The 27,731-nt window shown below is 42.1% G+C and overlaps 1 protein-coding gene across 1 annotated transcript; it reads right to left on the reverse strand.

Moving 5' to 3' along the window:
- Positions 1-3,514: 3,514 nt before the first annotated feature.
- LOC129813559 (myosin heavy chain, fast skeletal muscle-like) lies at positions 3,515-24,112 on the reverse strand. The gene is made up of 39 exons (XM_055865870.1): positions 23,885-24,112; positions 23,457-23,603; positions 23,138-23,294; positions 22,796-22,823; positions 20,770-20,878; positions 20,552-20,644; positions 20,315-20,375; positions 19,778-19,876; positions 18,272-18,375; positions 17,757-17,895; positions 17,362-17,480; positions 17,042-17,191; positions 16,777-16,947; positions 16,272-16,575; positions 15,700-15,764; positions 15,519-15,606; positions 15,290-15,407; positions 14,883-15,006; positions 14,294-14,430; positions 13,677-13,932; positions 13,204-13,446; positions 12,687-12,863; positions 12,449-12,594; positions 12,173-12,263; positions 11,470-11,859; positions 11,222-11,348; positions 10,908-11,026; positions 10,562-10,758; positions 10,282-10,465; positions 9,980-10,145; positions 9,097-9,221; positions 8,617-8,925; positions 8,191-8,394; positions 7,956-8,081; positions 7,637-7,807; positions 7,241-7,345; positions 6,948-7,043; positions 3,882-4,013; positions 3,515-3,614 (listed from the first exon to the last, which is right to left on the reverse strand). Exons 1-39 carry the CDS (start codon positions 24,098-24,100, stop codon positions 3,594-3,596), a joined length of 5,814 nt encoding a protein of 1,937 aa, XP_055721845.1. The 5' UTR covers positions 24,101-24,112; the 3' UTR covers positions 3,515-3,593.
- Positions 24,113-27,731: the final 3,619 nt, after the last annotated feature.

Below are 27,731 nucleotides of genomic sequence, written 5' to 3' on the forward strand. Positions count from 1 at the left end.
ACTTTAGTACGACATACAGCTTACGTTATAGCGAGACAGCACCTGCAATGAGGGCGGAAAATAGTACTAAACATTTTCCACAAAAATACGAAATAACATCATAAATGGTTCCTACTTTTCCTGAGCTTCCATCAGAATGTTGTACAAGGAGTCCTTTGTCCAGAATAATCGTTGTTTGGTGATAGAATGTCCTCTTCTCCTATCGAATTAGCAACCAAGCTAGCCAAGTGGTGCGAAGTTGTCCGTCTTCACCAAACGCAGAGAACAGAAAACGCCAAAACTCCCGATAAACGAAAAAATTTCAATAATCTGATAAAACCATATTGAAAAAACATACTTTACGATGATATTATCACATGTATCAAATAAAATCAAAGCCGGAGATATTAGCCGTCTATACCGAAAGCTTTTCAGAAGGCAATCCAGGGTTCCTTCCCGCACCTTGCTGAACAAAGGAAATTTGTTCGACCTCAGATCAAGCTAGACACCCCATTCCATCTCCCACTGCCTGTTGACTTGAGTGTTTTCTATCCAATAGTAATAATAATATGCATATTGTACGATCTAGAATAGAGTACGAGGCAGTTTAATTTGGGCACGATTTTTTCCCAAAGTGAAAATAGCGCCCCCTATCCCAAAGAAGTTAAGGAGAAGTGGATCTAAAGTTCCATGCATAACAGTTGTATCTTTTAGCAATGTTTATTATGAGTATTTCTGTAAATTGATGTGGCTCTCTGCAAAATCACCAGATGTTTTGGAACTACTGAACATAACGCGCCAATGTAAACTCAGATTTTTGGATATAAATAGGAACTTTACCGAACAAAACATACATGTATTGTGTAACATGAAGTCCTATGAGTGTCATCTGATGAAGATCATCAAAGGTTAGTGATTCATTTTATCTCTATTTCTTTTTTTGTGACTCCTCTCTTTGGCTGGAAAAGTGACTTGGCTCTGACCTAACATAATCGTTTGGTGTGCTTTCGTTGTAAAGCCTTTTTGAAATCAGACACTGTGGCTGGATTTAAAACAAGTGTATCTTTAAAATGGTGTAAAATACTTGTATGTTTGAGGAATTTTAATTTTGGGATTTCTGTTGTTTTGAATTTGGCGCCTTGCAGTTTCACAGGCTGTTGACGGGGTGGGATGCTACCGTCCCACATACCCTAGTGAGGTTTACGGCAGCATAATTTCAACTGTGCTAGGGCTGTGTGAACTTTCACTAGGCACTGTGTAATGTTTCAGTCTGTAAAAAGTGATCACATTATGCAGGACCAATATATGTGTGTTGTGTTGCTGACTAGAACGGTCTTGGAATCTCTGACCTTGGCAGTGAACTCATGGGTACACATAAAACGGCAAAGTTGGTATTGTAATGTATCATTTCCATTGTCATTTAACATCGGGCTGACTGAACGATATTGAATTCAAAAAATATAAAATACAAAGTAAGAAACTTTTTTTTTTACGTATGCATCAGTGTGCACATTTTGGCGTGTTCATCTCTTCATTGACTGCAAGACTTTCTGGGTAAGCACCGCAGCTCACATTCAGCTTCATCTACATTTGTTTTGCTTGGTTTAGGGACATTGACCTCCATTTTGAGTCTTGTCTATCTGAATGTTAACACCCACGTTTCTCTTTCCTCCTCCCACTGTTTCTGTTTTGAGGAGCAGCGGTTGAACCCTAAAGTGGAAGTGGACATGCCTTTGGTTCTTCTACATCGACCCCGAGTTTGACGAGGACGCACTTATATTCCATGTTGACGCCCATCACCTTTTTCGAAGCCAAGGAAGAACAGAAAGTATCCCTCTCCAGAAGTGTATATCTGCCCAAACTCTATTGGAAATGCAAATTGACTAATGATAAATCATTATCATGTTTGTCATTTCTTTTACCATTTGTGGGCATAATCTCGGTTAACCCAGAACTAAAATCTCATATAATTTGGTCAGATGTTCATTAGCCATTTATTCAGTAGTACAAAGTAACTAAATAAACATTTTTGAGGGGGGTATCAGTTCTTTACTAGTTATATTTCTGACAACTTTAACTTTTACTCCAATATATTCCTAAAGAAAATATATATATTTTACCCAAATATTTTCCCTGACACCCAATTTGTTACATTCGATTGCTTAGCAGGACAGGAAACTGGAACAATTCATGCACTTGTCAAAAGAACACATGGTCATCCCTACTGCCTCTGATAAGGCGGACTCAATAAACACATGGTCATCCCTCTGCCTCTGATAAGGCGGACTCAATAAACACATGGTCATCCCTACTGCCTCTGATAAGGCGGACTCAATAAACACATGGTCATCCCTACTGCCTCTGATAAGGCAGACTCAATAAACACATGGTCATCCCTACTGCCTCTGATAAGGCGGAGTCAATAAACACAAATGCTTTGTTTGTAAATGATTTCTGAGTGTTGGAATATGAACATTGCTCTCGGTAAATGAAATTGAAAAAACAAGAAAAATGTACCGTCTGATTAGCGTAAAAAAAGGAATTTGAAATGATTTATTACATTGAAAACCAGAGACTTTGACTTTTACTCAAGTTGTAATTTACTGGGTGTCTCAATTTTATTTGAGTCAAAGTCCGCCCAGTGGAGACTCATTGAGGCCTGGTGACAGACGTCCCTCTGCTGGACGTGCCAGGTCTTGACAGGCAGTCCTGCCAGGAATAATTGAGGCTGATTGTGGTTGGTGAGTAATCAAGGGGCTGATTGCTCACCAGCTGGGCAGAACATGTGGGTGGGTACTGGGGAAGAGAGGTTACTCCTGTATAGTTATGGGCAGTACCAGAGATAACGGAGGGAGTTGGGTTTTGTTCTCTATTGGATACAGCAGGAGCCCAGAGAACAGTATCCCGGAGGAGTCCTTTTTGTTTAATATTTAAATAAACACCCTTGAAACTGAGCTAATGCAATTCTGTCTGTATATGATATGTCTAAACATCTTGAACAAACCCCCTGGTCTTCCACAGAAGGTATCTTCATTTTTAGTCAAGTATGACAATTGGATAATTTTTCCACCACCACATTTACAGTATATTTACGTAGTCTGATCACCAGAGATAATGTGTAATCCGGTCTGTTTCCTGAGAACTTTGTTCTGAGAATTTCACCATAATCTCCAGTGTTCCCTTTCAATTGCTACCATGGTTATGCATATGCTTCTCTCTTTATTTATTTTGTGAAATGTTTCAATCTGGGTCTTTCCATATACTGTAGGTTAATACCCTCCCAAGTGTAAAGGGTTCATTTTAGATTTTAGGCATCCATAGCTCAGTCTATACATTTCAGATTGGTTGGATTTCTCCAGCTCCATCACTCATCTGTTTACCAAAATACGTGACATTTGTTGTTGGAATCCCAGAATACTATATGGTACAAAGTACAATATTTTTATGGTATGAAAAAACTGTTTGCTGAGTAATAAGTCCACCGTCACAAGGGGTATGTAGGCCTACACGTTTTTTAATCAACAATCATTTTCACCATGAAAATCATATTTTATGCAACACAGGAAAATGATATAAGACGTTTGTCTTGTTAATTCAGCAACTTCTTCTCTTGTTTATTCAGCAACTTCTTTGCCCTGTAAAAAAGAAAAAGAAAATGACAAATGTGTAGAGTGTGTAGAGACTTGGAAAGAGTATAATGGATCCAGCATTTAAGACTCAGTGCTCAGCCTTAATCTAGTTGTTGTTTTGCCCTCCATGAAATGTGCTAATTAGCAATCTGAAACACCTACATTTTAGTGAGTGTTAAAGGTCAATATTGATGTGAAGACTGAATCATAGGTGGTGTTGATGTGGTCATATCTGAGCATTTGTCAGATGTAGGCTTAGTAGCAGCTCTGTACCTTTCCAGTGCTGCGGGATTTGGCTCTGAGCTTGTTGACTTGAGTCTCAGCGATGTCAGCACGCTCCTCAGCCTCCTCCAGTTCATGCTGAACCTTCCGGAACTTAGACATGTGGCCGTTGGCTTGTTCCTCCTGTGTGAGGAACAGAGAGGGAGAGCACAACATCAGCATTCAAAGTTTGAAGCTTCAGGTAGAAAATTAATATGATTTTTTTATAAGTATTATAAGTTTTTATTTTTATTTTTATATGACAAATTTAGGATTGCAAAGTATGTAGGGAGATAGATGATACAGTAGAGAAAGTGAGTGGAGGGACGGGGGATCAAACCACTCCCTCCAGGGGTGTAAAAGTGCCTAACTTCCCTTGGATTTCGTCACATTTTATAGTCTTACAAATTAGGATTCAAATGGATTGAAATGTTATTTTTTGTCAACAATCCACATAAAATACTCTGGAATGACAAACTGGATTCAAATATTTTTTATTCCGAATGAAAAATAGAACAATGTGTTTGTCTATGGTGATTGCATGGCAGTGTGCTTAATTTTATACACCTGTCAGCCACGGGTGTGGCTGAAAAATTTGAAGGGGTGTCCACATACTTTTGCATGTGTATACATGTATTTAAATATATATATATATAAAGTACCCGCGAGTCAATATAAATATTTTTGTGTCAGTCTCTGAGAGCCTAACACACCTGGATCGTTCAATATTAGCCCATTATTACTTTAAAACTTCTTCACTGTCGATTTGGATGTTAATCACTGCTAGATAGACATATTTAAGTCTCACCATAGACTTTCAAGCAGATTTAAGTCAAAACTGTAACTCGGCCAATCAGGAACATTCCCTTTCTTCCTGGTAAGCAAATCCAGTGTAGACTTGGCCTTGTGTTTTAGGTTATTGTCTTGCTGAAAGGTGAATTCATCTCCTAGTGTCTGGTGAAAATCAGACTGAACCAAGTTTTTCCTCTAGGATTTTGTCTTTGCCGAGCTCATGCTGTTTCCTGAAAAACTCCCCAGTCCTTGCCGATGACAAGCATACCCATAACATGATGCAGCCATCACCATGCTTGAAAATACTACTCTTTTTTGCAGTATTACTTTAGTGTCTTCCCAATGGGCAAAAACTGGTTGAATCAACATTGTTTATACAACCAAAAAAACGCCATGATGTTAACTCAACATGGAAAACTGATTGTACTTGCAAAAAGTAATCAACGTAAGGGCTTTTTGTCTTTTTTTCAACCAAGGTTTTACCTTAATTCATAGAAGTGGTGACATTTGTTGTTGAATTCACGGTTAGTTGACAACTCAACCAAATATAAATCAAAACTAGACCAAGAAATATCTGTGCCCTGTGGGTTCTTGCAAACAGGATGCATGTTTTGGAATATTTTTATACTGGACAGGCTTCCTTTTCATTCACTATCATTTAGGTTAGTAGAAGATTAACTACAATGTTGCCGATCTATCCTCACTGTTCTCCTATCACAGCTATCAAAACTTATTCGGGATAGCTCCCTTTTAATAAATCTTCGCCTAAAATGACAAACCAAAATCGAACTGCCTGTAGCTCAGGCCCTGAAGCAAGGATTTGCATATTCTTGGTACCATTTGAAAGGAAGCACTCTGAAGTTTGTGGAAATGTGGTAGATCTGGTAGAAGAAAATACAAAGACAAAACCAACCATTTTTTTTAAAATTTCTTTCTACCGCCGTCTTTGAAACGCAACAGAAAGGTCCTAAATCTAGCCATCACTCTGGTTGTATTTCCGATGGTGTCCACAAGAGGGCAGCAGTGTATGTGCAAAGTTTCAGACTGATGACTTGAAGTATGAGCAAGCTACATGACATTTAGTGTAAAGTCACCCAGCCACATTTGGGCAAATCGTGAAGGACACATTTACATTTATATTACATTTTTCTGTAAGAATATTGTCAAATCTGTATACTTGGACTTTGATTTAGCTTTTCCAGTATTTGTAGCCATATTGTAAGTTCAACGTATGCAAAACACCCAATTTAAATAACTTCATAACTCTCCATATTCTTGCAATTTTTGTCCAAAAGGAAATACTCCTGTAAACTCATGTAAAGCCCAGCTCATTGGCTATCTAGCTAGCTTTGTTTGACCCTGATTGGTGCTCATTTGACAAAGTTAAAGTCAATCAAGTGAAGACGCCCGTGTCATTGGCGCGCCATGAAGGCGTCGCTCTCTGACCAAATGTGGTGTCCTATAGGATATACTACACTCCTAATGATATAGTGAAGTCTGGTTACGTTCTAGGATCTCTGAGGGATAAATACAAACGCAATTTGACTGGTTGAAATAACGTTTAGGGTTAGATTTTCACAGATTTCTTTCTTTGTAAATTGAACGAGTAGAAATACAAAATCGATCGTGCATGCTATATGGACCTTTTCAGGATATGAACATTTATTTTATCTAACAAAACAACACTTAATGTTATCTCTGGGATCCTTGGGAGGTTGAATCAGGGCAAGATTTTAGAATGTAAGTACACATTTCACCTTATAGCTTTGAAAAAAAGTGTTTTGTTGTTAGGAGCTCTCCTCAAACAATAGCATGGCATTTTTTCGCAGTAATAGCTACTGTAAATTGGACAGTGCAGTTATATGAACAAGAATTTAAGCTTTCAGCCGATACAAGGATTATATGTACCGACATTTGTTGTTTCTCTAAAATCTGCGATAATGACACACGGCGCTGCAAGTTTTAAACTCTGTAACTGTTTTAAAATCACCAATGCCCTCATGATAAAATGACTGATCGGTTTCCTTCCTCTCCGGCAACTCCGTTAGGAAGGACATCTGTATCTTTGTAGTGACTGGGTATATTGATACAATATTGAAAGCCTTATTAATAACTTCACCATGCTCAAAGGGATACTCAGCGTCAGCTTTCTTCATTTTACCAATCAGTGCCCTTCTTTGCGAGGCATTTGAAAAGCGTAAACTAAAATGTTGTAATGTCTACTAAGGAAGAAATATGTTTTTGAATGTATGCTTTCAGAGTATTTGACTAATTGAGGGTGCTCACCGCTTCCTCAGCCTGTCTCTTGTAGGCCTTCACTTTCATCTGCAGCTTATCTACCAGGTCCTGAAGTCTGCCAACGTTCTTCTTGTCCTCCTCAGTCTGTGGGACAAGATCAAAGAGTCAAAGTCCAGTAGCTTTATACACAAACCTGTCTGTGTTTGTGTCAACCCACTGGGCAAAGGCATCAATTCAACATCTATTTCACGTTGGTTCAACGTATTTTCATTGAAATGACATGGAAACGATTTAACCAGTGTGCCCAGTGGGAAGTGTTTGAAGAAGGCGCTTTCTCTTACCTGGTAAGTGAGCTCCTTGACTCTGCGCTCATACTTGCGGACTCCCTTGACTGCGTCTACACCTCTTCTCTGCTCTGCCTCAACCTCAGTCTCAAGCTCACGCACCTTGTGTGGAAGAAATGAACGTAGGCATTTGTTTGAGGGGGTGAAATCAGACGTAACAAATCTTTTGTAGAACAGAGGTATATTGTTCTACTCAGTCAAGGAGGCAAGATTGTTGTCTGTTCCTATTTACTTTTACAATTTTCATTGAAGGGGTCTGTAGTGATAACAGCTTTTCATTATCTAGGTGGGTTATTGAGAGAAAGTCACTACACAATGGTCCTGTGTATGTTCAAATACATTTCAAGAAATCAGTCTTTCAATCCACCCTAATCCACCCTGCTGTTAACTCACTCTGGACTCCAGTTTCTGGAGCTGCTTCTTGCCTCCCTTCATGGCCAGATTCTCAGCCTCATCCAGGCGGTGCTGCAGGTCCTTAACTGTGATCTCCAGGTTCTTCTTCATCCTCTCCAGGTGAGAGCTGGTGTCCTGCTCCTTCTTCAGCTCCTCAGCCATCATGGCCGCCTGGAATGGTAGTGTGTTTAATTTATGTACCAACTGGCACCAATCATAACGTCCCTCTGAGATCTTTGTTGTTGTAAACCAGCCCAGCTACCATTGGCCCTTGGTGACAAATCAAGTGGATGTAATTCAATAGATCATAAAGACTCACGTCAGTGATGGCCTTCTTGGCTTTCTCCTCTGCATTTCTAGCCTCCTGGACGATGTCATCCACCTCTCCCTGCACTTGCACCAGGTCAGTCTCCAGCTTCTTCTTGGTGTTCAGAAGGCTGGTGTTCTGGAGGATGAAACAAGACCCTTTGTTTGAATCTCAAGAGAACTTACAAGTCACAAGGCAGACAAGGTATGTTTGGTTGAGTTGAATGAGAAATGGCTTAGAGCCGTACCTGGGAGTGCAGCAGTCCAACGCGCTCGCTGGCGTCTACCAGCTCAGTCTCAGCCACTTTGCGGCCTCTCTCAGTCTGCTCCAGAGCAACTCTCAGCTCCTCAATTTCAGCCACCATCAGACCATTCCTGCGCTCCACCATGGCTACCTGCTCCTTCATGTCCTCTGAGACACGGACAGCGTCATCAAGGTGCAATTGGGCATCCTGGGGTTCAACATGACATAGGTTCATTAGGACTTGTGGAGGTAGAGGCAATAGGATCGGTGATAGAACTGTTCATTGGTAAGAATTTCCACAATATCCCTACCTTTCTACAGTATATTAGTCAACACTATTCAATTCCTCTGATCTATTATTTTCTACAGATTAATAAACAAATCCCTCCCCATGTTCAGATGTTTGAGCCTGATGTCCATGTCCCTATACCTTGAGCAGTCCTTGGACGTTCCTCAGCTGTTTCTGGGCCTCAGCGGCCTGCCTGTTGGAGTGGCTCAGCTGAATCTCCATCTCGTTCAGGTCTCCCTCCATCTTCTTCTTCACCCTCAGGGCGTCATTCCTGCTCCTGACCTCAGAGTCCAGGGTGCTCTGCATGGAGTCGATCATCCTCTGGCTGTTCCTCTTGATCTGCTCCATCTCCTCGTCCTTCTCAGCGATCTTCCTATCCACCTCACCCTTGATCTGGTTCAGCTCCAGCTGCACACGCAGAATCTTGGATTCCTCGTGCTCCAGTGTTCCCTGGACAAAGAGAAGCAGTCGGGTAAATTGTGTTCAACACATTTGGATGTGAATAACACGAGGAATTAAATATATATAACTACAATAAACACCATTACAGGGAGCATTGAACTGTAGCTGGCACTGGCTAGTGTTTCACTACTTTTCCCATCAAACAACGGCACTTTGTACCTCAGCCTCCTCCAGAGCGGTCTGGATCTCAGACTTCTCTGTCTCCACGGTCTTCTTGGCCTTCTCCAGCTCATGGATGCTCTTGCCAGTCTCTCCGATCTGCTCAGTCAGGTCAGAGATCTCCTCTGCACACACAAACACAGGAGCAGTTTAGACTTGGGAGAATTTCAGTAGATATCGCCAATGCACTGAAGCTGACATTGAGGGTGCTTTCTTAAATTTGCTCTGGCTACCTACTCCGATTTCACAGCACTCTCGTCTGAGTGTGCCGGAGCACAGCATAATTGATGAATTTATGAATGCTCAACACCCTTTGAATATGGTCAATGTCAGTAAATGTCTGCAAAAAAGCGTAATTAAATTGTTGCCAACAGCACAGATACAGTCACCAACGCTCTGGATAACATGAAAACAGCCTAACCAGCTTTGTTAGGGTGAGTAAATTGGTCAGAGTGAGGTGTTCTCTCTCATTTGTGTCTGGAAGTAGCTAGCCAACATTAGCCAGTTAGCTTGGGTGCTTGACTGCTGTTGTGAGGTCCGAACGCTCGGATCAAACCTACTCGTCGGCCAGAGCGTCCGGTGTTCTGAACACTCCGAGAGCAAAACGCTATGAATTTACAAACGGACAATCTACACAACACTCTGAATTTACGAATACCCAGAGCGCAGATGGAATTTACGAAAACACTTTCAATCATAATAGTTCATTAATTAATCATCACTTTATTGCCCCGCCTTCAAAGGAATACCGATTACAATTTAATTTAAATTTTAATTTCAAACTCTTCTAAAATGGTGTAATAGAAATTGATGGTTACAGTTTCCTACATTTTCAAACCCCTAGTCAAACATGAGCCAAGTAAAACTGCTGACAAATGCTCACGTTGCAGGTTCTTGTTCTCTCTCTTCAGAGTCTCCAGATGATCCAGAGCCTCCTCGTACGAGTTCTTCAACTTGAAGAGTTCAGTGCTCATAGAGCGAGCCTCCTTCTGAGCTCCTTCCAGCTCAGCCTGACCCTCCTCATACTTCTGCTTCCACTCTGCCAGGACCTAGAGGAATCCATGAGATTTTCATTAGAAGTAATTGATGAAGAGTTTTGAATCAGAAAAATGCTACAATTATACCCCAATTGATCGATTAGCAGACAGAAAATGTCAACCTAGCGTGAGGTTTATTTATTTTCACCTTGTCAAAGTTCCTCTGCTTCTTGTCTAGGTTGGCGGCCAGTGCGTTGGCTCTCTCAACGTCAATCATGAGGTCCTCCACCTCTCCCTGCAGCCTCTGCTTGGTCTTCTCCAGGGAGGCGCACTTGGAGTTGGTCGCCTCAATGGTTTCCTCAGCGTCCTGCAGACGCTGGGCCAGCTTTTTCCTGTTGGACGACAGAGGGTATAGGAACGTTACAATACATATGGACCCTCACCATCCACACGCTATATTTGTGTTTTTGCTGTTGCGTGTGACTCACTTGGCCTCCTCCAGCTCCTCTGTGCGCTGGATGGCATCAGTTTCATACTTAGTCCTCCACTGAGCCACCTCACTGTTTGCTTTGGACATACCACGTTGCAGCTCTGCCTTGGCCTCCTGCTCCTCCTCAAACTGCTCTCTCAGGAGGTCACAGTCATGGCGGGCAGACTGGACACCGTGGGCCAGGGCATTTTTAGCCTGTGAGAGAGAAAGGGATAGACAAAGAAATATTAGAGAGATAGTAAAACAAATGACAGTAGAAGCCTCTGAGGGTGGCGTAGTCACCGTCTATATGAAGATATGGCTATAAACTCTGTGGTCGGTGTTATCCGTTTTGTGTCCCTTACCTTGACCTCCTCCTCAATCTGCCTCTTCAGCTCCTCCACCTGCTGGGTGAAGGCCTGTTTGCCTCTGGTCAGCTGAGACACCAGGGCTTCCTTCTCCTCCAGCTGGCGTCCAAACTCCCCTGCAGGGATACAGTGAAATCTCGTTAATGGGGTCTCTGACCTCCTAAGATTGAAAATGTATTTTTAGGTATCATAGGGCAATGTTTTGTGGTGAATATTACGCTAGAAACTATTGTGGACTGGACTATCAGGATAGTCCAATACGTTTTACTGAAGGAAAGCATCAGTTTGTCGTTCATTGTTGATGATGGTACCGTTTTCTGTCAGGAGTCTGGCCCTCTGTCCGCTGATGTCGTTGACCTGGCGAACATTCTCATCATTCTTAGTCTTGAGCTCACTCAGCTGGTCCTCAAGAGTACGACACATTTTCTCCAGATTGCCCTGTTAGTGAAACATGTTCCGTCATTACTTTATATATGGGACTCCTGTCAGCTGCAGTTCTCTTGAATGGTAATGTAGTTGACCCTCCTCAACACTGCTTGATCAAAACATCACTACTCACCTTAGCCTTGGCGACGGCCTCCATGTTGCTGGAGAGGTCATCAATCTCCATCTTGTACTCGCTCTTCTCCTTCTCTAGCTTCTGCTTGACACGCTGCAGGTTGTCGATCTGCTCCCCGAGCTCAGCCACACTGTCGGCCTGCTTCTTGCGCAGAGCGGCGGCTGTGGCCTCGTGCTGCAAAGTGGACTCTTCAAGATCACGACGCAGCTTCTGGAACTCAGCCTCACGCTTCTTGTTCATATCAATCTGAGCAGCAGTGGCGCCTCCGGCCTCCTCCAGCCTCTCGCTGATCTCCTCAAGTTCCCTGGAGAGATCGGCCCTCTGCTTCTCAACCTTGGCCCTGGCAGCACGCTCAGCCTCAATTTCCTCCTCCAGCTCCTCAATACGAGCCTAGACCAGGGGGCAGTAGCAGGGGGGATGAACACTACAATGCAGTTGAAACAATTTAATGTGTTCATACTAAGCCGGTTCCACTAATATATTCAGTAGAAAGTTTCCCATGCAGGAACCAAAACCACAACGGTAAAAAGCACCAAATTTCCAATGGTAAGAAGCACCAGTAAGAAGCACAATTTTCCATCCTACTGAGCCATCAGAAGCCACCGGGACAAATGTGTGCTACCAGAATAATTGTTTTCAGGAAATGAAGGAAATGATTCAGGTGTGGGCTTTCCTGTACTGGAGCTGAGATCCTGTGATGTACCTGGAGTTCCTTGATCTTCTTCTGCAACTGAGCTCCAAGAGACTGTTCATCCTCAACTTTGCTGAGGAGCTGGCTGGTCTCAAACTCCTTTCTAATAATCACAAACACGTAGATTGCAGAGTTTTGGTTTGATAGTGTAAAGACAGAGTATCAAACCATTCAGTTTGCTGTTAAGAATCACATGCAAATGGTCATTCATAATTACAAGAATTAGTCAAGAACAACTATTATTTTAATCAATATATCATGTAATACTGTCGTCATTTGTTTGTTTACTTCTTGATTTTCTCATCAGACTGCTGCTTGTCATTCTCCAGGTCCATTATGGACTCCTGGGCCAGTTTCAGATCTCCCTCCAGCTTTCTCTTGGCTCTCTCAAGGTCCATACGGAGCTTCTTCTCTTGCTCCAGAGAACCCTCAAGCTATTAGATAAAAACACAATGTTCAAATCTTAACAACTGAAGATAATATAATCTCCCATACTATCATGGCTAAAATGTCAAACTCCTCTCACGTCGTCCACTTGCTGTTCCAGCTTGGTCTTGGCCTTGGTCAGAGTGTTGACTTTGTCCTCCTCTGCCTGCAGGTCGTCCAGTGTCTGCTGGTGGGCCTCTTGGAGGGCTTTCTTCTCCTTGGTCAGCTTGGCAACACTCTCATCCAAAGACGCCATCTCCTCTGTCAGGTTTTTAACCTGAAAACCGCCACAACAAAATGAGTCTTTGGGCTCTTCACCATAAAGGAGAGATTTAGTTTGATATATATTGCATTCAATTAATTTATGTTAGAAATGTGTCAACAAGCACTGTACCACATATTCAACACTAGATAGAATTGTACACCATGCCAGTGTACTGAATGGAATTCATAAACAAGGGGGGAACATGAGTGTGGGGTGTACTCCGCAACTGAAAATCGTAAATTTTTTCATTTTACTTGCACCCACAATACGACTTGAATTCCATTTCTGTTAAACTATATTTTGAGTTGATTATTGTTTGGTGGTTAGACTGTCTCTGGTAAAAACACGAGACCTTGTTTTCAGTGGCGTGCTTCTCCTTCTCCACTTTGGCTAGGGTGAGCTCCAGGTCATCAATGTCCTTCTTCAGCTCAGAGCACTCATCCTCCAGCTTCCTCTTCTTGGCAGTCAACTCAGCATTCATCTCCTCCTCATCCTCCAGCCTCTCAGTCATCTCTTTGAGTTTGGCCTCCAGCTGGATCTTGCTCTTGATGAGCCCCTCGCACCTTTCCTCAGCATCGTTCAGACTCTCACCTTCCTGGTTTCAGAACAGGAGAAAAAAATCAGAAGCCTCACTTTGTGTATCAAAATATAGACTTCATTTAGTCAGAGATCAGAGCACATCAATATAAATTCATGAAATATATTTTTAACATGGGCTATAAAAATGTGGGAGTTAGCCACATAGTTCAGTGTGTGCGTGTGTGTGTTTGTGTGTGTATTGATGTGTGTGTAAATATGCATTTATGAGGGTTGTTGGTCACTCACAGATGCGACTTGGAGAGCCAGGTCTGCCCTCTCCTGCACCAGGGAAACTAACTTCTCCTCCAAATGCTTCTTAGTGGCCAGAGCCTTGGCCAGGTCTGTCTTCATCTTCTCATAGTTCTCCTTCATGTTGGCCAGCTCCTTCTCAGTCTCAGCGCTCTGCAGCAGGGGCTTGATCTTGAAGTACAACTTCATCCATGGCCAGGTTTTCACATTCATGAATGAGCGGATGTTGTACTGGATGGAGAAGATGGACTCTCTGGCCGACAGAAAGGATAGAGTGGCATGGTGAGTGACATGCTTTTTTAAAGATACATTCTGGGAGTCAAAGAATAACAAATTGGAGCCCTGTGACACTTTTGGTAAACAGTTGAGGAATTGGGCTCGAGAAATGTAACCAGGCATGATAATGGAAGGCTTTCACTTTAGAATATTTACCAAACAAAAACCATTGATTTCAAAGATTAACAAACCAAACAACTCTATACACAAGTACAATTTTTACAAAAACACATTCACAGGAAGAACTTGCAGATACAAAGTTAGTTAACAGATAGAAACTAAAGGAGATTTTACTGTAACAAACTTCAAACTTTGCCAACATGTCTACTCTTCCTCACCTCCTCTCCATCATCTTGGAGAACTCTCTCCTCATGAGGAATCCACGGCTGAGAGCCTGGACCATGCCGACCAGAGCTGCTAGCTTCTCATCTCTCATCTCCTCCAGGACACCCAGCAGACCGGCTTTGAAGAACACCTGACACAGGTTAACATGGTCAATGGAACCACAGTCAGATGGTGACAGATATAAATGGTTGACTCCAAAGAGGGGAACAACACCACTAGACGGATTTGAACAACAAAAACATTGCAATTCTTACAAACAAACCATGGGATAGGTTGTTTATAAGTTGTTAGTTATTGTACAGTTATAGATGAATAATGTCCACTGATATAGATAACTGCAGCCATACCACTCTAACACAATGCACATGATAATGAGTTGAGTTTCTCTGTTCTATACTTGTGACGTTTGAATATGATGGAAAAAAAGGTACAATGTTTTTTCCACCTTTTCAATTAGTTAAATGAAGAAGAAAGAACAATATCATGGTTATACCAACTGGAGAGATTTTGAATGGTTAGGGTTTCTATTATCATTGAAGTTGTGTTTTGTTGTCAGCCATGGCTGGGTTGTATTTGACTGACCTTGGTGTGTCCAAACTTATAATCCTCGTGATTTACATCAATGGACCCAAGCAGCTTCTCAGAAGCCTTCTTGTTGTCCATGAACTGTCCCTCTGGGATGACACTGGCATTCAGTACTTTATACCTGAATGAGGAGACATTTTTAACATGTGTCAAGTTGTAACAGGTTGGTCAAATTACGTGAAAGGTAAACTTATTCTGATGCTGGGAAAACCCTTGGAGCAAGAATGTCTGTTGTTGTGGTTGTGTGTGTGTGTGTGTGTGTGTGTGTGTGTGTGTGTGTGTGTGTGTGTGTGTGTGTGTGTGTGTGTGTGTGTGTGTGTGTGTGTGTGTGTGTGTGTGTGTGTGTGTGTGTGTGTGTGTGTGTGTGTGTGTGTGTGTGTGCATTAGTGTTTGTATGCATGTACCTCTGCTTGAAGTCAGCATAGATGATTCTGCTGGGGAAGCCCTTCCTGCAGATCCTAATACCCTCCAGAACACCATTACACCTGAGCTGGTGGATAACCAGGAAGTTCTCCATCAGACCTGGTAAAACAAACCAAGTCTCTTTTCATATTCATTAACAGGTTAAAGATTCAGATGGTTAAGGTTAGTGATACTGTACTGATAAGATGTCCTATTTAACTCAATATACACCTGGAGTCTTTGACTCGTTGGGGATCAGGCAGCGCACAAAGTGAGGATGAGTGCTCCTCAAGTTGGTCATCAGCTTGTGTAAGTTCTCCTGTAAGAGGGTTACAAACCATTTTCTAAGAAATCATTTATCATCGTCAAGGCTCCTTTTGAAGGACTGAATCTACACATTTCAAAAGCTCACCCTGAACTGGGAGGACACAGTCTGCATGGAACCACCCTTCTTCTTGCCTCCCTTCTTGGCTTTATCTGTTACAATGAGGGGAAAAGCAAGAGATAATTAGAGAAGCACATTTCCTAGAGCGGGCAGAATAAATAGATGAATAATAAGATGTAAGATATCTAGAGTGGTGTTGTCTTCAGCAAGAACACTAATTAGAAACCAGATCATGTCGGGATATCTTCACACTGATCCTAATGCAAATGGTACCGATGAGATCGTGTAAATTAACACATATTGTAGGAGAAAATGAACCCAGTGAATAACCCTGAGAAATTGTGATACGTTCAAAGACGAATACAATTTAATTTGTGACAACAACAGTTGTAGACCAACAGTGAAATGCTGACTTACGGGTCCTTCCCTACAATTTAGAGAGAAACATCTGTAAAAAAAATAATAACATGTGGAAAAAATACACAATGAGTAACAATAACTTGTCTACAGATACACGGGGTACCAGTACGAGTCGATGTGCAGAGGTACCAGGTCATTGAGGTAGATATGTGATGCTAGATACATGATGCTAGTCTTACCCTCAGGTGGGGCAGCAGGGTACAGGGTAGCCATCAGTTTGACTGAGGCCTTCCCGTACATCAGAATAACTGATTCGTTCAGGGGGTCCTTGTTCTTGTCCAGCCAGCCAGTGATGTTGTAGTCCACAGTGCCGGCGTAGTGTACGAGAGAGAAGTGGGCCTCTGGCTTGCCTTTGGCAGGCTTGGGCTTCTCAAACGCCTTGGTTTTGCCAAGATGCTGGTCGTTCAACTTGTTCTTGAAAGTAGTGTCTGAAGCCTTGGGGAACATGCACTCCTCTTCAAGGATGGAGAAGATGCCCAATGGCTTTACGAAAAGAGATTTAAGAGACATTTATTCCTTTAGCAAACATGCTATTATGGGATTCTATTCCTTTAGGGTCACATATATGGAGACATATTGAGTTCTCAACTGTCAGATACGTTGTACATCTGTGATAATATATCACACATCACTCGCTATGAACTTTGCTTTTGTGGTCCAGTATAATCCTCACAGACAGCTTACCTTCTCAATAAGCTCAATGCAGGCAGCCAAGTCCATGCCGAAGTCGATGAATTCCCAGACGATTCCCTCCTTCTTGTACTCCTCTTGTTCCAGGACGAACATGGTGTGGTTGAAAAACTGTTGCAGTTTCTCATTGGTGAAGTTGATGCACAGTTGCTCCATGCTGTTGTACTGTTGAAGGAATTTCAAAAGGGATAATTTCATCGTACAAGGCTGTAATCCCTCTCAATCACAACTCATTGTCTTGTTCTGGTCTCATACTCACATCAAAGATCTCAAACCCGGCAATGTCGAGCACACCGATATAGAACTGCCTTGGATTCTTGGTGTCCAACATCTCGTTGATACGGATGACCATCCACAAGAACATCCTCTCATAGATGGACTTGGCCAGAGCCATGACTGCATTATAAACCTGCAAAGATAATACCTCAAATTAATACATGAGATATTGACCATATCTAGCGATAAGGTGATAAGCGCTTGGAAAAACAACATTAGACCTACTATTGAAAAAAGACAATGTTCTCATCCCCAAAATAATTCCGGTGCTCAGAAAATGGTAGATGCTGTGTTTCACCTTACCTGAGCCACAGTCTGTCCCTTGGTCACGTACTCGTTGCCAACCTTCACTCTGGGGTAGCACAGACACTTCAACAACTCAGCTGAGTTCAGGCCCAGCAGGTAACCGATTTTATCAGCCACTGGAGAGAGAACCAACATCAACAGACTCAGGCACTCAAGATCGCTTGTTTCTGATGTTACACTGACAAAATAGTTTGTCCAACTGTTTTGTGGGATTGGTTTTGATTTTCATCCTCATCCCTTGTTTCAAATCATTTTTGGAGCTTGGAATTTAGTCTCCGTCATGTATCTCCTACCTGATTTTCATGTGGTACTGTCTGGCTTACCGTTTCTATTTCTATGTTGGGGAAAGGGACTAACTCTTTACATGTTGTATATCTATGAGTGGGACTCACCCTCTGTGCCGTCTGGCTCGGCCTGCTCCTCACGCTGTTTCTGCTTGAATTTCAAGTTGCCATGGTGTGTTACAGCTCCTGTCAGCTTGTAGATGGCCATCTTCTCATCATTAGTGAAGCCCAGGATTGTAATGGCATCCTGGAATTAGAGAGGAAGTACAACAGTGATGAACTCAACAGTAGTTTGCTCAGTTACACTACACTACAGTTCTGTGCTCACTCCAGAACAAACGTGATGGATAGAATTGACTGGCTTCTCTGTTCCACATGATTACTTTAGGCCAACACTATGATGTGGCAGCACAAAAGCAGTTTTACACAGTTCCACAGGACATTTAGTGCCACTCTCTTGTGGATGTCTTACTTTACCTAAAGGTGAAGTGTGGAGGCATGACGAGTGCCTTGGGACACATGTCTAACTAACTCAAAGGTGCCCAGCTGTCACCAAGTTGGAATTGCACAATGTTCCTACCCGTTCCATGTCTAGAGTTTGGTTAACCCTTTGTATAACTCACGTCTGTGGCATCCAGCTCTTCCTTGTCGTTGATGCTGGGCACAGTGATATGACCCTGGCTGATCATGGGGAAGTCGTAGGGGTTGGTGGTGAGGAGCGTCATTTCTGTGGACAACGGAGAACGGCTTCTCAGTTAAATCTCGTAGAATTCCACCTTCCTACCTTTACGATATCTCTCCCTCCTTTACTCAGTAGATGGACTCAAGGATAAACTCAGCAAAAAAAGAAACGTCCCGTTGTCAGGACCTTGTCTTTCAAAGAGAATTCATAATAAATTGCAATGTCTGTACTGTGAGATGCAGCACACCTGCGGGACAGGTACAGGATGGCAACAACAACTGCCCGAGTTACACCAGGAACACACAATCCCTCCATCAGTGCTCAGACTGTCCACAATAGGCTGAGAGAACCTGGACTGAGGGCCTGTAGGCTTGTCGTAAGGCAGGTCCTCACCAAACATCACCGGCAACAACATCGCCTATGTGCACAAACCCACCGTCGCTGGACCAAACAGGACTGGCAAAAGGGCTCTCCACTGACGAGTCGTGGTTTTCTCTCACCAGGGGTGATGGTCAGATTCGCGTTTATCGTTGAAGGCATGAGCGTTACACCGAGGCCTGTACTCTGAAGCGAGATCGATTTGGAGGTGGAGGGTCCGTCATGGTCTGGGGCAGTGTGTCACAGCATCATCGGACTGAGCTTGTTGTCATTGCAGGCAATCTCCACGCTGTGCATTACAGGGAAGACATCCTCCTCCCTCATGTGGTACCCTTCCTGCAGGCTCATCCTGACATGACCCTCCAGCATGACAATGCCACCAACCATACTGCTCGTTCTGTGCGTGATTTCCTGCAAGACAGGAATATCAGTGTTCGGGCCATGGCCAGCGAAGAGCCCGGATCTCAATCCCATTGATCACGTCTGGGACCTTTTGGATCAGAGAGTGAGGGCTAGCGCCATTCCCCCCAGAAATGTCTGGGAACTTGCAGGTGCCTTGGTGGAAGACCGGGGTAACATCTCACAGCAAGAACTGTCAAATCTGGTGAAGTCCATGAGGAGGAGATGCACTGCAGTACTTAATGCAGCTGGTGGCCACACCAGATACTGACTGTTACTTTTTATTTTGACCTCCTCTTTGTTCAGGGACATTTTATTTGAGTTTATGGCTCAGTTGTTAAATCTTGTTATGTTCATACAAATATTTACACGTAATAAGTGCAGTTGAAAGTGAGAGGACGTTTCTTTTCTGGCTGAGTTTATATGTAGTATATAATAAATAGCATCAAAAGACTGGACTGAGGCTCCTAGAGTAGTGCATCACAGTGCATTACTTGATAGGTCTTTCCCATGAAAGATATATTAAGACCTGACCCATGTCTAGATGCCTTGTTATCTTGGATGTACTCATTGTAATAGTATTAATAGATGGACTATGATTATTCAGTTTTTAATAAGTTCCACAGATGGAGTTGTGAATAATTTCACATCAACCTCTACTTTGCCTTACCAACTAGCTCAGGTTTGTGGCCTGTCATCAACTGGTAGAAGATGTGGTAGCCTCTCTCATCGGGCAGCTGGAAGGCCACTCTGGACTTCTCCAGCAGGTCTGAGAGAGAGAGAAGAGAGAGAGAAGAGAGAGAGAAGAGAGAGAGAAGAGAAGAAGAGAAGAGAGAGAGAGAGACAGAGAAGAGAGAGAGAAGAGAAAGAAAGAGAGAGAGAGAGAGAGAGAGAAGAAAGAAAGAAAGAAAGAGAGAGAGAGAGAGAGAGAGAGAGAGAGAGAGAGAGAGAGAGAGAGAGAGAGAGAGAGAGAGAGAGAGAGAGAGAGAGAGAGAGAGAGAGAGAGAGAGAGAGAGAGAGAGAGAGAGAGAGAGAGAGAGAGAGAGAGAGAGAGAGAGAGAGAGAGAGAGAGAGAGAGAGAGAGAGAGAGAGAGAGAGAGAGAGAGAGAGAGAGAGAGAGAGAGAGCATTACATGTGATGATATGATCTCCTAAAATATTCTGTGTGAATTAAAGAAAGCATTGAGAAACAATCAAAACCAACTCACAGGTCTCAATATCAGCTTTAGCCAGTTTGCCTGCTTGGAAGTGAATCCTGATGAATTTACCCTGTAGTAGAGGTTAGAAATATGGGGTTTAGAAATGTGTCTACAAAATAATTCAAACGTTTTACTTTGATAGACCCCTTGAAATGTTAGTTTGTTGGACTGTTATAACTATAAGGAACTACTGAAATGTTTTTCCCAATGTAAGGTTCACTTCCACAATATGTCCTTCAAACTTACAAAGCGAGACGAGTTGTCGTTCCTCACTGTCTTGGCATTACCATAAGACTCCAGCAGAGGGTTAGCTGCAATGATCTGATCCTCAAGAGACCCCTGATTGAGACAAACACAAGTTGCTTAGAAACTGGTTAACCCTTTCTTGAAAAAGGATTCACCGCTTGAAAAAAAATGTTTACACAGCCCACCAAACTGAAATGTGTTAAAAAGGCAAAACCTACCTGCATTTTGCTGGGGTCTGCTTCCTTCTTGGCACCAGATACTGCGATGGTGGCGAAGTACTGGATGACACGCTTGGTGTTGACAGTCTTTCCTGCACCGGATTCTCCACTGGTTAATATGACAGAGAAAGAGGGGTTTTAGTCACAGATGGTGTCAGATTGGCGTTCAATAAGAAATAGCGTTGAAAAAAACACTGTTGACCTGTTTTCTAACAGAAGTAATGAATTAACAAATATCCCCACTCATTGATGTATTATTGCACACAGCCTAATCCCAAATAATCCCAAATACATTAAAGCAGATGTGGTTGTTTTTTCTGAGGAGGGGTGGGCGGAACATAAATGAAAATCATTTGTACACTGCAAGTTGACTGCAAGAAGCCCAAACAGATTTAACAAAAACAGAATCATTTCAAACCTTGTTTACATTGGGATACGATCACATATGTCTCTCTATTTATACGTGGAAATACTTGGAAAAGATTTCCTAAATTATAATCACTTGGGCCTGATTTCCATTTATACATTTTCTACAGTCTTTTATGTCCAACAATGATAATTCAATAAACTATACATTGTGTGTACGACACAGTAGGAACACCTCTTCTTTCCCTGACAGACTGACCAGGTGAATCCAGGTGAAAGCTATGATCCCTTATTGATGTCACCTGTTAAATCCACTTCAATCAGTGTAGATGAAGGGGAGGAGACGGGTTAAAGAAGGATTTTTAAGAGACAATTGAGACATGGATTGTGTATGTGTGCTATTCAGAAGGTGAATGGGCAAGACAAAAGATTTAAGTGCCTTTGAATGGGGTATGGTAGTAGGTGCCAGGCGCACCAGTTTGAGTGTGTTAACTGCAACGCTGATGGGATTTTCATGCTCAACAGTTTCCTGTGTGTATGTAGAATGGTCCACCACCCAAATGAAATCCAGCCAACTTGACACAACTGTGGGAAGCGTTGGAGTCAATAGGGGCTAGCGTCCTTGTGGAACGCTATAGACACCTTGTTGAGTCCATGCCCCAACGAAGTGAGGCTGTTCTGAGGGCAAAAGGGGGGTGCAACTCAATATTAGGAAGGTGTTCCTAATGTTTTGTACACTCATTCTAAATATATATATATAATTGTATTTAATGTATTTTTTTCTGAGAAGAGACTTGAGGGGGCAAATAAAATGACCCACAAGCCACCAGTTGGGGAACCCAAATGACCCAACTAGTGCTGAGCGATACGTGCTTTTTGAGGTCGGTTCGGATTCAGTTTGTTTATTTAAAAAAATATCACAGTTTAGTTTTTTGGTGGTTTTAAGATTTGTTTTTAACATGAATTGCACGATGCATTATGTGGGTTGAATGCTGTAACAACACAGAATGCCCATTACTGATAATCACTTATATCACTTATTATGAACTGGGTGGTTCGAGCCATGAATTCTGATTGGCTGGCAGCCGTGGTATGTCAGAATGTTTACCACGGGTTTGACAAAACTATTATTTTTACTGCTCTAATTACGTTGGTAACCAGTTTATAATAGCAATAATGCACCTCGGTGGTTTGTGGTATATGGCCAATATACCACGGCTAAGGGCTGTATCTCCCTACTACATCGCACAGTTTGGGCATGATCTGATTTATCTCTAGAGAAACTGGGCATTGAGCTCACAGAAAAAAAACTAATGAAATGGAATTCAAACAATTGAACTGACATTGTCAGGTAGCCCAGCAGTTAAGAGCGTTGGGCCAGTAATAGAAAGATTGCTGGTTTGAATCCCCGAGCCGGCAAGGTGCAAAAATCTGTTGTTCTGCTCTTGAACAAGGCAGTTAACCCCCAGCAACTGCTCCCCGGGTGCCGATGATGTCGATTAAGACCCCCCCCACCTCTCTTATTCAGAGAGGTTGGTTTAAATGCGGAAGACACATTTCTGTTGAATAGATTCAGTTGTACAACTGACTAGGTATCCCCTTTCCCTAGTTTAAAACCCCCCCAGACATTTTGGTTAATCGCTCAGCACAAACAACTTACGTAATCAGGATGGACTGGTTCTCCTTATCTGGAACCCAAAACATCATGCGTATTATACTCATGAAACATTATGGGTAAATCATGAATTTCATTTTGGAACATTTTCTATTCAAGGCAAATGAAATCCGATATTCCAGGCTAAATGTTCAAACCTAAATGAGAAATAGTAGATTCCATCCCTCCCATCCATCCATCCATTCATCCATCCATCCATCCATTCATCCATTCATCCATCCATCCATCCATCCATCCATCCATCCATCCATTCATTCATCCATCCATCCATACATTCATCCATCCATCCATTCATCCATCCATCCATCCATCTATGAGAGCTCGTACCAATCATCATGAACTGAAAGGCGTTGTCAGAGACGGAGAAGATATGGGGTGGAGCCTCCATCCTCTTCTTCCCTCTGTAGGCGTTGACAACCTCTTCGTCGTACACGGGGAGCCACTTGTAGGGGTTCACCGTGGCACAGAAGAGCCCAGAGTAGGTCTGGATGAAAGGGATTAAATAAAATCGGATAAATGTACTTGTTTTCTTGTTGGTCTACTGAAGTGGTATGTTTTGCTTTATACCGTTCATGTATGTGTAGTACTGGAAGTGTGTATTTCTTATGTTGATGTATGTGTGTGTATGTTTTTGCAAGTTTCTTACATAGATCATCCATGCTGCATAACGCTCTTTGAGGTTATACAACACAGAGGCTTCATTCAGGTAGGTCATCATGGCCATGTCCTCAATCTTGTCGTACTTAGGGGGGTTCATCTGGTAGATGTCTGCTTCTTTGAACTCTTTTCCTTCCTGAAACAGTCAGAAATCTACATGACACACAGATCAAACTGGACATGACTGAACGCGTTTTGCTCATTAGTTAGTTCAAATGCATACTGCCATTTAATCCAACTACTCTGGTATCACCCAGTGACACTACATGGATATTCTTGACTAATTATATCAATAATTCATGCCATTTTTAAAGGTTATATTCTGCTCACAAAAACATAGAAATACTTCTACATCTATCTTTCAAGAAAGAGTAATTGCACAAACTTGAACTTGAATAATTTTCAGATCAGGCTTACCTCCTTACTGCCGTCAGGTTTTGTGACTGTCACAGTACACTTTCCATCGGCCCTGGCAGTGACCAAACCCTTTAGGTACAGCTCCACCTTGTCTGTCACATAGCAGGCGTTCTTTGAATCAAACGGCATGGCTTGTGCCTCCATCCTCTCCCTCTCAGGCTTACGAAGGTACAAGGCAGCCTTGCCATAGATTTGCATCTCCGCGTCCGTACTCATGGTGACGGATTACTAGGAAACAGATTAAACAACAATCTAGAGTTACTCTGTGGTGCTTCCTCCACAGTCAACAGAGTTAGATCAGCGGTACCTCTCACAGAATATTTTCATCATTTTTATATGAAGACTCAAACAATGTCTCACCTTCGTTTTCCCCTCCTACAGATGAATTTCTACTTCTTGGAGGACCCTGTGAAACATTAGGGTGTTGTAAATTCTAAAGCCTTATCATTTAGCCCCCGAAAGGCTAGAAAACATTTTGAATGGCATCATTCAACTCAAATCACTACAGCCATGTCCAATTCAACTACAGGTGCAACTGGTAACTTTCATTTTCCTGGTTGGTAACTCACTTTCCTAGACATTCTGTCAAGAATTTAAATAAATAACTCTGAAAACCCAGTTACATCCTAGAACACCCCCTCAATTTACAAACAAGTGCAGGAGCACCACTTTTGACTGTGAATTAAAGTGACAGATTTTAAGTATAACACCTTTAATGTAAATAATAATAATAATAAAAATTGTTTTAATCAATGCCACTTGATTGCATATTGTAAAATCTTATAAGAGACGTGCACAAAGGAAATGCAGAACTCGATTCAAACATTGCATTTATCTACAACCTCAGATGCTGAGTGAATGTAGAAATCTAAGGAGGTGGAGAGAGACTTACCACAGAGGAAGAAGGGATCTGACTTATGAATGCTGGGGCCTCAGTCTCCTTATATCTGGTTGAAAGTGCCAACCAAGCAAAAGTTAATTATGGACCACCCTGGTGAAGGAAATGGATTGGATGAGAGACCTCTGTCTGTCTGTGTCTCACTAGCCCCACCCACTCCAGGGAGCATCCCAGACACTCCCGTTACATGACTTTGTAATATCATATTTGTCTCTTAATGGAATTTCACAGAATATACGTAAACGAGAGGTAATTTAATAATTAGGACAACATCACTCGTTTATTTATCAAATGTATTCCAATATTACAACCACGGCCCCTCAAGTACTGTAATGGAAACAGTCCATGTTGCCCCAATACCATTAACCGTTTTCATAAAACCTTATCTGAGAAAATTAGTGAAACTTTTGTGGAATTATTCCATGTCAACAACTTTATATATATTTTCACAATTGTTTTTGTGTCATTTTGTATTTGGCTTTCAATAATCACTCATTAAACTGTTGAATCAAATGTGTATTTATTAATCCAGAATATGATATTTTGAAGATGCTGGAGACACTTTGATTTGTCTCACATTTCAGTTGTCTAAAACGGTCAGGATTCTAGCTACCTGGGCTTTGCTTTAGAGTTAGAATTATTATGGCCACCACACTATTTCAATGTTCAGTATTGCACTTTCAAATACCACACTGTAATAATAATGCATTTATAATTGATTAGTAAATAGTTTATCCATCATTTATTTATCATTAATCCCACATTTGTAAATGTTAGCAAGCTAACATATTTATAAGCCACTTATTTAATACTGATGAATAATATCATTCATAAGAGCCCTATACATTGGTTTATAAGGACCAAAACACAACCAAAACATGAAGTGCTTTCCTTTCTATACGGTAAAACAGATATGTGTGACATTCTCTACTCTCGCCTAATGTGAAACATTCTATTTCAAATCTAAAATGCTGGAGTATAGAAGCCAAACATAAATATGTAGCTTTTACTGTCCAAATACGTATGGAGGGGATTAAACAATAAAACTGACCTTAGATCAGTGTCAGAGGAATATGTACCCCTGACATACCCAACTAGAAAACTGTTTATTTGACCACAAAGACCTCAACTGTCTTTACAGCCGTGGGTCTTCTCACAATGTTCTGAGCACTGTTCTGAGGTCAGGGCTGGGGTCATTTCAAATCATTTCAAAGTCAATTGAAGAAGTGAACTTCTATTTCTCATTAAAAAAATCTTTGTGCACAGTTAACTTCCTGAATGAACTGATTTGTATTTCTTCCACTGCAACACTAACGTACTGAACCTGATTTCAAGGTATTACGGGCCAAATTGAAGATTCGGATCAGTTGACTTAGCTGAAGGCGTTGTGTTAATGCTGGGGTGGAATAAAAGTTTGAACACCATGTGGATGGCCGTCCAGAACAGAAGTTGCATAGCCCTGATAAACTATTAATAACTGGCATTAATAAACTGGCATAGTAAAACTGGCATTGTACATATTTGACGTATTTTGGCAGAGCCGGGAGGATTCGGAATGGAAGTCTTGATCCAATACATTTTAAAGGTGTGACTCAGGGCTCCATTCAATCCGTAGCGTGGAAGATCTGCATTGTAGTGCCATTGACATTTAAAGGCAATGTCGCCGGAGACTGAATTCACGGTAAACGCTGCATCTGTCGGCTCAATAGGAAATGTACTTTAGATGTCAACCCGTGCTACAACGCAGATCTTGTGGTTTATGGATTGAATCGAGCCCCTAGTCTGTGCTTGCAACGTAGTTTCATCACCACAGACAGGAGCTTGTCTGAGACACCCCAACGCCTTGGCTCATGTCAGCATTTTTTTTACATGATTTCATCCATTAAAATGTCACAGCCAGTAAAAATCTAAATCTGGAAATTAAATGTCACAAGCTGTGGCATGGCTCCACAAAACAACCGAGCTGGGCTCGGTTCACTCAGATCTTATTTTCCAGGACCCATATTTTGCACTAAATTTATTACAGTGGCCAATAAAGAAAATGTGAGGACCTCATGATGGACTAATAAGGTCAAAATAATGTGCTGGTCTGTATCGGATCTCTGTGGGTTCCACAGTATAGGTCAGGGGTACTCAAATGCTATTTGAGAAGGTCCGGTCAGCTGAAAAACATTAGCTGACATGGGCTTGTTTTTTTCTGTTGTTTTTATTTTTTATTTAACTTTTCAAGTCAGTTAAGAACAAATTCTTATTTACAGTGACGGCCTATCACAGACAACACTGGGCCAATTGTGCACCTCCCGATGGGACGTGCAATTACAGACGGATGTGATACAGCCTGGATTCAAACCAGGCATTGACGCGACTCGGGTGCCTCATTGAGATGTAGTGTCTTAGACCACTGCGCCAGTCGGGAGCCCTGATCAACTGTCATAAATTGTTCTCTTTAATTCATCTCTCTAAGGTCGGCAGTGACTGACGTGACAAGAGGAAAACTGCACACATAGAAATTGCAGCTTGTGCATTCTACTTGTACAAATTTCAAGGGTAAGTTGAAAGCCTGACTGAGTTCCTTAAAAAAAACGAATAACTATATGATATTATTTTTTTGTCGGGACCTGTGGTCCGTAATGACCCCGTTCTGGGTGTGGATGCGGACCGCAGTCCGCCTGTTGAGGATGGCTGGTATAGGTTATGAGGTTTTCACTTTTCAGCATGCAGGATGACGTCAATGGAGGGCCAAATGTAATATTAATGTCACACAGACACAAAGTAGTCAACCCGGTCTGTGACCTTCTCCGCGGCCAATGGCCATGTTCTGAAACTGGGTGTCAGAAATACATGCAGCCTAAAGTTGTTTAGGATTGTTTTATGACCCTTCGTCAGAGACGGTATCAAACCACATCTGCTGAGCTGAGTTACAAGAAGTGTACCAAAGCAACAGATCAT

Source organism: Salvelinus fontinalis, chromosome 17, assembly GCF_029448725.1.
Source record: "Salvelinus fontinalis isolate EN_2023a chromosome 17, ASM2944872v1, whole genome shotgun sequence".
Lineage (NCBI taxonomy): Eukaryota > Metazoa > Chordata > Actinopteri > Salmoniformes > Salmonidae > Salvelinus > Salvelinus fontinalis.

Excerpts from the sequence above, each read along its gene's own strand:
- LOC129813559 (XM_055865870.1), bottom strand. The coding sequence starts at position 24,100 with ATGAGTACGGACGCGGAGATGCAAATCTATGGCAAGGCTGCCTTGTAC. Across the intron at positions 22,824-23,137 it reads CTTTCAGTTCATGATGATTG|ATAAGGAGAACCAGTCCATC; the intron begins GTACGAGCTCTC and ends TTTGGGTTCCAG. Across the intron at positions 7,808-7,955 it reads CCAAGAAGGCCATCACTGAC|GCGGCCATGATGGCTGAGGA; the intron begins GTGAGTCTTTAT and ends CTACCATTCCAG.